Source organism: Alligator sinensis, unplaced genomic scaffold, assembly GCF_000455745.1.
Source record: "Alligator sinensis unplaced genomic scaffold, ASM45574v1 scaffold970_1, whole genome shotgun sequence".
NCBI classification, from domain to species: Eukaryota; Metazoa; Chordata; order Crocodylia; family Alligatoridae; genus Alligator; species Alligator sinensis.
In genome coordinates, this window is record NW_005842094.1 from 1,816,450 (window position 1) to 1,825,936 (window position 9,487).

General features: G+C 37.0%; 1 protein-coding gene across 1 annotated transcript in view; it reads left to right on the forward strand.

Annotated features, from left to right (window-relative positions):
• The first annotated feature begins 2,474 nt into the window (after positions 1-2,474).
• The window catches only part of ZNF831 (zinc finger protein 831), a 40,370-nt gene continuing 33,357 nt past the window's right edge, over positions 2,475-9,487 (forward strand). Inside the window, 2 exon segments of the mRNA XM_006024102.3 lie at positions 2,475-2,568; positions 9,329-9,486. Of these exon segments, the coding sequence (XP_006024164.2) occupies positions 9,367-9,486 (120 nt within the window). The 5' untranslated portion in view covers positions 2,475-2,568; positions 9,329-9,366.

Consider the following 9,487-nt stretch of genomic DNA (forward strand, 5'->3'; position numbering starts at 1 on the left):
GCCCCACGCTGCATGGGAGGCTCTGTATGAGCCCCCCGACCCCCCTCACTTCCCCAGCCCCCCGCCTGGGCCAGCTTTGGCTCTTTAAGAAAAATAACCCCAAGAAAAGCCCCATACTCACTGCACTCACCGCTCTCTGACTCTTTTCCAAAGATTCGGAGAGCTTTGAATCAATTCAGACCTTTTCATTGGTCCCCTGATTTGATTCAGATTCAGAGATTTGGCCACTAAATCAGCCCAAATCTCCTCTGAACTGAATCACCACCCGAAGCTTCACACAGCCCTAGTGAATGTCTGTTCATTTGCTTATGAGTTCCATCTACGTAGCTTAGACTAACCTGGGAAGATGGAATGGATTGAGCCTTGGACTTTTTGAGTGTCTGTACTTAGCCTAAGAGGTGTATCTTACTTACATGGGATTGGGATCAATTCCATCCAGCAAGTATCTCCAGTGGAGATGGAATTAGTAACTGCACTGTAGTTATTCTGAAACACATGGATAGAGCTGGTCTGTAAACCAGAATCATGAGTCACTGCTAGTTTAGTGGCATGTGGTTTTCTAATATCGCTGACTACATTTTAAGTGCATGCAATAATTTAACATTAAATATTGTCAGGAATATTCCAATATGCCAGAAAAGTAAAAAAACTCCTATATTTTAATGCTGAGGAATAGTAACAACATTTTTTCTTAACAGCATAAAAATAAAGAAGAATAAAAGCTACAATAATAGGAAAGAAGATAACTTGAGTTGGGGTAATCCCAGAACTACTTATATGCCCACCATTTCAGAATGGAGGATTTGGTCCAACTGGGCCAGCATTCAAATCATCCTCTGCTTTTTTTGTGCAGTCTAAAACAAAACAAACAAGCAAAACTGTAATAAGCAAAAAAAAAAAACCCCAACAAAAACCCCACAAAATCACCCCCCACATCATTAAAACTTTCCAAAACTAAAACCCACTTCCAGCTCTAGTATTAACTTAAAATATGAATCAGTGATTTGAAAAGACCTCCAAAAATCATGCAGAGAACATGGACAAGTTCCCTAAAAGAAATGTTCTGTTTTCACCAGTTCCCAATTTACCCCTGCACAAATTAGCTGCAGATATCTCAAGCTGGCACACATTCATATTCATAGCAGCAGGTTACAGAAGTTCTGCATTTACCAAACGAAGCAGCACATGTGATGATAACCACATTTAAAATATGCATTCTTAGGACGTGACATCCCTGAGGAGTTCTGCAAGCCAAGAAATGACTAATTTTGCAACATCTTGGAGAATGAAGCTTGCATGTTCCTGGTTAGGACATACTTAGTCAAAGGGTTAGGCAGAGAAAATTACACAAACAATGGAATTGATGTTTCAACTAACAGCTAGAGGCAGGGAAGTTATTGGGTGATATCTGTTATCCCAACTATACAGTTGGTCCAAGATAGACAAGCTTTTGAATGTAAAGCACCCATCCATAAAAACACAGCAGTAACATACTACAGTGCCGTCTTCTAATATGTACCATCTGGCTATGTTGATGCTCCTTTCCTGGCGTATCTAAAAATCTCCCATGTACTCATGTGGATCCGGACTCAGTAGGACATAGCAGTGAACGCCTTACTGGGATTCTTCACAGCCCCCCACTAAATGCAGGACAGCCACACTGGTTCTGTTACAATCCAGGCCAGCCATGTCTGTGGAAAAGCAGGAGGGAAGCATTTACTGGAAGTAAAGTAAGTTTTTAAAAGGGTTCAGGGCCTTCTTGTCTGGTCTCTCAGTGACTGGAAAGCTCTCATGTACCAGTGAATAGGGCGTGGTGATTTATTACTCCTGATCAAGTGAACTCACAATGCACGGTCCGGGCTACTCAAGTCATCCAGTCAGTTGCCTTGTACTGATTCTGCTCTGCCTTGTTTTCTCTGATTCTGTGTCAGCTCTCAGTTGACTGGAGGTGCAGATACCTCTTTTCTCAGCCTAAACCCCTTTTTTCCAACACAACTGAAGTATTTGTACCCTATACCACTCCAGTTCTCGCTTCCTTCTGAACTGTGGGGCACTCCCAGGAACGGCTGGGTTCTAGCCCACGATGGATAAATATAGGATTCGTATCTAAAAAGTATTTGTTGTGCATTTCTAGCAGAATTTTAAAAGCTACTTCTAACAGTGTTAAAAAAAAGGGTTAAGCAAACCAGCTTTAGTCATATACAAGAACAAACTCCTACTATTATATCCCATTAATATCTTTCACTGAACAATGTTACTTGTAACACAGTAGATCAAACACCTACATTTCAAGGCAACTAATTCTGTTTATGGGCTGTTAGATGAATAATGATAAATAATAGAAAAAAGGTTGAAACACTGCTTCGTTTTCCTGTTTTATCTCTTCCTGTTTTCTGAAGGTTGTTACTGTGACACTAATGTACAAAAAATCATTTACTTCCTACTTCTGATCTGTTTCAAGTCTTTGTCCCCGTTTCTCTCTCTTTCTCTCTCTCTCTCTCTCTGTGCTTGCATCAAGTATTGACAGAAATGAGACTTCTTTTGCCGAAATGCTTAGTTACAAGAAAGGTACGGTAAGTTAAAAAAATTCTCAATTTATTTAAAAAAGAGGTAGCTCAGTCATCTGTACTCTGCAGTATTTTCTTTCAAATAAAACTCACCGGAAGCCTTTTAAAAAGGCATTTATCATCCAGATATATCTAGCATAATACAGTATGTTATGCATGTGTAGGATGCTGAAAAACTGCAGTGTGATAAAGCACACAAATCTTTTTGCGCCTATCTATGCATTGTACCTACAGACCAAGTCAGGGGACTGGATATGGTGCTTACTTAAAGATTGCTCACCTCTCCACAAAGGTATGTGATAAATGTAATGAAACACAGAAAACAGGTTGCATGTGAGACTGTTAATATTTTAAAAAGTATGATGGTAAATATATAGCACAATTTGTATGCAACATTAGAGATGCACTGACTATATAATTCAGGTCTATAGTGGGGCTTTATAATAGGGCTCAGAAACCCATGAATATCAAATATGCAGAATAAAGAATCAATTTACACAGGAAAAAGTCAGCCCTGTTATTATATAATGTTTCTACATGTTAAAAGAAAGATGATTAAGATAACTGATTATTATATCAGTTGCGCTAACAGAATGAGCTGAATCCAACCTATGCGACATTGCTGTCAGCCTGGAGCCACTCCACTGACTTTACTGAGGATCTATGCACACTTTGACCAAACTTTGACAGGTTCAAACCAGTGACTGAAAAATTATTTAAGATTAATTTTAGTGACAAGGTTTTAACCCTTTGGCCTAATCTGTGCTGAAAAATACTGACCCCTCAGTGCCCTCTGATGTCAAGTGCTGTGAGCAACCAAGATCTGGCAGGATTGGATGCTGTATACAAAGACAGATTTGCTTTATGAGTGAAAGATAATCTAAATTAACCTAGGACTTGAAGGAGTTCGTGAGAAGCTATGGTTGCAGCAGCACAACCTGTGTGAAAAAGTACTGTGGTTTTTCAGTAGAAATATCTTAATAACATACAGACATGAAAAGCAAGATCTTATTCAGCATACTAAAATGTAAGCAACACAAGATGTCACTTAGAAAGATAATATCAGCTTTTCTATAGAAAAAGAACTATTACAGCTGATTAGAAATAATGCTGCTTAACAACTATAGAATATATCAGTTAAGCTGTTTGTGTGGTACTCTTTAATTCAAAGGTCCGGCATTACTTAAAGCTTTTCCCAAAATTATTTTCTGACCATGGAATCTATCATTAATGCTAGCTTTAAAAAATACCCATTTTTTTCATTATATTGTTGCAAAAAATTGAGGCTATGATCAAGAACATACTGTACTGCTTCTTACCTCACAAGCTTTAATAGTTTATATTGAATTACATGCAAGCTCTGGTACTCTGGAGCTACAGCATCATATTAAAAACATCTGTCTGGCACAAATCTCAGTAGATGTATTGGCTGGCTTTATGACCAGCCTTTTACTCAGACTGGATCCTGAAACAGAAAACATGCTATATGACAATGCAGCAGCTTTAAAATGTGTTATCTGTGGTCTGCTTGAAATAAAATTATTAATTTCAGCCCTTATTGGAAATAAATGCGTAGATATGATATATTTTATTTTGCAAACTGTTCTGTATGTTCTTGATTAGGTGTCCTATACTTCAGTGATGCCTGGTCTTTGAACTAGCCTCTTTGAAACGTCCAGCTCAGGCCTGTATCTGTTTCTCAGCTTTTTATTTATGTAATTATTTTGTATCATTTTAGGGGGGGGGAAGTGCATGTAACTGCAAGTTTAATTTGTGTGTGCAATTACCCTGTGTTACCATAATTGCACACACAAATCTTCATAATTCTGCATGTAAATAAGACAACCTCCTACATACAAGTTTCTGAAAAAATAATCTTCCAATTAGCTATCCAGGATATGTCTTAAAGGTATTGTTATGTTTCTTATTTTCATAGCATCTATATACCCATAAAATTATTATAGGTAAATTGCTAAAAAAAAAAGGTAACAAAATTACTATAGATTGTATATCCAGTTATATCATTATTTGGCACGCTAATCTGTTACTCTTATGCAGTGTAACTGAGTATTGCTGTGTAAGAATAAGAATCTTTTTCAAATCTTTCAGTACGCCCTAACTGCTTCTGAAACTTCAGAAATGAGAGTGCTTTCTGATGCACTCTTTTCAAATGGCAAAATCTTGCTTGGAAATGGTTATAAATTTTGTTGTAATACTTCAAATTGCAAGAGAATTGTGTAAAATGTTCTAGTTGCCATTTTTATAATACAACTTCATACCACATAGTGATGGCTCCTTACAGAAACCTTTGTCACATGAGAAAAGGGAAATTCATGCCTGGCAGCAGGTTTTAACACAGACATAGCACTGGTCGTGAGAGGTCAAGTCACTTAAAACCCTGAGTTGCATAAGTTATTTATTATAATTCATCAGCATGTACCTGAAACAAAGGTGGCAAAAGAAGTTGGAAATATTTTCATCAGGCTGTCACAGCTACATCATAAAGGATCAAATGGGAAAACTCCTCACTGACTATTTCAGAGCAGGTTCCAGTAGCTCACTACAGTTTTTATTGTTTCACTTACCTATGTCTAGGGCTAGGGACAGAAATTACACATAAACCAGTATAAATGATCAGAAACTTGTTCAAATTTGTAACATAACAGAAGCTCAGTGCACTTAAACTACTTTCAAAATGGCTAAAATTGGTTTAAGATAAACGTGGATAGATGTAGTATCAGACTTAAATGATTTAAATTAAACCGGTTTATTGAACTTCTGTCCCAGATCCCCTCCAGATTCAAGTCAACTCACAGTCCCCCAGCATCCCAGGATGCTTTGTACTTCTGACAACACCCACCCCTCGCAGGGTGGGCAGGCTAGCCTTGGCCCATGCTGTCTGTTCCAGCAGAGCAGGGATGTACTCCAGTACCCCCTGGCTTCTGGCCTGGGTCACTTCAGGCATGTGGCTGCATTTCCAGAATGGAAATAAATTGTTAATTTAATATATATATGTATATATAAGTAATTTTACATATATACCAATTAGCAATTTTATATATATAAATATCTATTACTAATTTTCACAATGGTTGCCTATTGCATCAGGTGCCATCACTGGTAATGTTGGCAAACTACTATTACGATAGTGCCCAAAGACCCAAGTCATGATCAAGTTTCCATTATTTTAAAAGCTCTGCCACCATATAGGTAGGTAAATCCCTGCACAAATTTTAATCTGGATAAAGACAAGCAGCAACACAAGCAAAAGGCAAGAAAGAAGGAAAACTAACACACTTATAAATGCTTTAGTTAGTGCTATGTATAACTCAATGATACAGAATAATTTAGACATTTGTTAGCTTTTAAAATAATTTTAGAAATCCTCTTGCACACCATAACCCCTGGTACTCCATGAAAATGTACATGCTGTTGCTACCTCACACTGGAAAAAATGCCCCAGGACTTTCTCACCACTTAATTTAATTTATCTTGTGTGATCACCCATATTATTCACATGTAAATAATGAGTCATATTGTGCATGAGACTTGCTTGTGTGTTCACAGGCAGCAATCAGGCAACTTTTTTGAGAATTTGGCCCATGATATTTTGCAGTTCCATTGGCCCCTTCATTTTAAAGTTTATCTTTATTTATACCCCAAAGAAAGGAAACCAGACACTATAGTTAGATTCAAATGTGTCACGTGTACTATTAGATATGTATCTGCTTTGAGTCAGACTGCTCAGGAGTGAAAAGTGAAGTAACTCCCTCTTCCAGGATGAGCACAGGAGTGAGCAAGCTTTGTGAGGCTTCCATTTCTACCCCTTTTCCTTCCTTCATAAACAAATGGCTTGGGGCAGGTCAGAGAATACGAGGATATCTGGCTCTGTTCTTCAATTTGCCAGCCCGTGGCAGAACTGCTATAGCTGGTGCAAAGGACAGGGACAAGGGGCTGATTTAAATTAATTTTCCCTTGTACCAAAAGGGAAATGAGCTCAATCTGTTTGATGGGTTTCACTAGAGAGACCTAGTTGATCATGATCACTACCCTTTGCACAGCGCTGTATAAAGGTAGTCATTAGTCCTTAATTTGCAGCTCTTTGCAAATTCTATATCATAATACAAGAAAGGTTATTAACAGTTTTTCTTAGACACTTCCAGTGTCATTCAGGGCATTTATTTTAATTTAGAACCTTGATCCTTATTCCTAGTTTACAGCATAATTTAGTAACCCTAGCACCTCTGTTAATGATGACCTACTCCACCTGAAGGATATGCACCTTTATAGACTAACTGAATAAGATATAAATATAGGGAACAAGCTTTCATGAGTCCAAGTTCATCTCATGCTCCTTCTAGTCAAGCATAGAGGTTTACTTCAACAGCTCTTCCATTTGTCCATATGATATTCTAGCTTGTGCAAGACCTCTGCCAGCTTTCTCAGTTAGCACAGCCGCTGAGCCTCTTTTGAAGCTTTGTTTTATCAGCTGTTCCAACTGCAACAGAAATGAATAATACAGCATAACTAATTTAATAGGCGTTGCCAATTCGACTGCTGTTTGCAAGTAGATCTCAAAATTCTCTCATGTATTTGTTACTTGAAATTGTACACAGATTTCTTTCAAAAATAATTATTGCAAGGTTTTTCAATAACTACAATACATGCTGCATTGGTTATAAACATTCAAATGTTAGATTGCACAGTCCAACTAAAAATATTTGCTATATGATGGTTAGCTAGTTAAAACCACCCAATCAGGGTGATAAAGCAATACAATGCACATTACAGATTTTACTGTTAACTATGTAATTAAAAATATGCTTTTTATGACTATTTGTACTAATAAGGTCTAATTAATATTAATAAAGACAAAAGGGATTGTGAACACTGTTGAATAAAAATATTAATGAATACTCACTGCAACATTTCTACTATTTGTTGATTTGTGCCCATATTATTCCTCTCATTCTCCCCTAATGTATAATTTAAAAATTGTTGTTATTGCTCTGCAATTTGCTTTTAAGAAGACAAAACACAAAAATGGGCAAATTTATCTGATCCGGGACCCAAAGCTTGAGCGAAAACCAAAATGTATTAGAAAAAATTTCTAATATGTATGTGTATTACATAAAAGAACTTTTGTATAAAAGGTTTTGATATTCCTTAAGGATGACAGATGTTAAAAAGAATATAATTGTTAGTTTTGAATTGGCTAGTACAGTAGTGTTTTAGCGTGTGTGTGTGTGTATGTGCACACGCACACGTGTGTGTATACACACATGCACACACGCACGCATGCACACATTCAATAAGGAAAATCCTTTCACTATACACAGAGATAACCTTGTAAAGCTAGCCTCCTTTTTGCAATTCAACAGCATATCTAATGTGTCTTCTAACTTGTACATGTTTGTAAGTATGGTTAGCAAAACGCACCTTTTGAATCATCAGTTTAATTTCGTTTTTGTATTTTCATTTTTTTATTAGCTTCCAGCAGCATGTTCTGCCTCAGGTCACTTAAACAAGGCCATCCATGCATTGTGTGTGGCCACATCTAATATTCAATATTAGCAGAAGCAAGTCTGCAATTACTGATCACATTTCCTAAGTCTGCACCAGCTGTACTTAAAATTAGCAGGTGCTGATTAAACTATAATTCATTCATTGCTTTGTATTGCTTTGTACTGTAGAAAAGATCTGGACACTAAACTTCCTTTTAGAAATGTTTAGATTAGAATCTAAGATGTGATACGATTAGAGACAGACCTAAATGACTGATGTTGGATTTGAACTTTCCCAAAACTGTAGGGGTGTAGCCAGGGAGCTGGTCTCATGTCCCACTCTTCTTAAAATATCACACAAAATTCTACTGACGTTCTTTCTAAATGCTGTGGGTTCCAAACTACATAAAAAGATAGAGCAAACAATACCTGGCATATGCAGGGTCTCAGTAAATTAACACTAATTTTTATACTGCATGGACAACAACATGCAAAATTAATTGGCACTTCTATAGCACCTTCCTTCTGGAAAATCTCAAAGCCTTTACAACATTTTTGTAAATTGTCATAGCTCCCATGTGAGGTTTGTGAGCAATACCTGTTATAGCACAAGTGAACAAGTGTGATTCCCAATGTGGTACTCCAATAATAAGCTATAATACCTCTCTTAAGGCTTCCTAAAGCCTGCGCTCTATTTTCTTTATATGTATATAAGCTCTGGTTAATTCTGGCAGAAACTTGGATGTATATGAAACTGATCTGCTGACAACTGCCCGTCCAGACTAACTTGGGTAACAAAAAGATATCAAACTAATTAAAAGTAATGCTACGTAATACAGAAGTGTACACTGCTCCATATCATTTCCAATATTACTAAAGTGTTTTGATGTTGGTGTAAAGAATATAAGATTTTTAATATCTAGTCACACTTCCTAGTTACTTTTAAGGGAAATCTTTCGTAGCCTACTTGGTCTATAATCAACTTTTGTGTAATGCTGCTGTGTTGTATTAGCCTCCTTCTAACAAATGAGAGATGACTCCATTTCAGCGGTGAAAAAAGTGGTTCCTTTCTAAATAAGCTTTTGCATAAAAGGTTTTGATATTCCTTAGGGATGACAGATGTTAAAAATGATATGATTTTTGACACTTGAATTGATTAGTCCAGAAGATGTTTGATTTATATGATGTCATAGCTGAATAAAAGCAAGGCTTTTTAATAATTCAGTGTAAGTATTTATGGTTTTTTTTTTCTGGCAGGTAACTGAACATATGCAGAATAGCATAAAACCTTTGAAATGGAGGCACAGAAGCAGCCCTGTTCCACAGTTGCATTAGTAGACCAACCAGCTCACATCTCGCCTCTTCAGGCAGCCCAGAATTCATCAACTCCTAGTCAGAGCCCTGTACTTCTTCAGC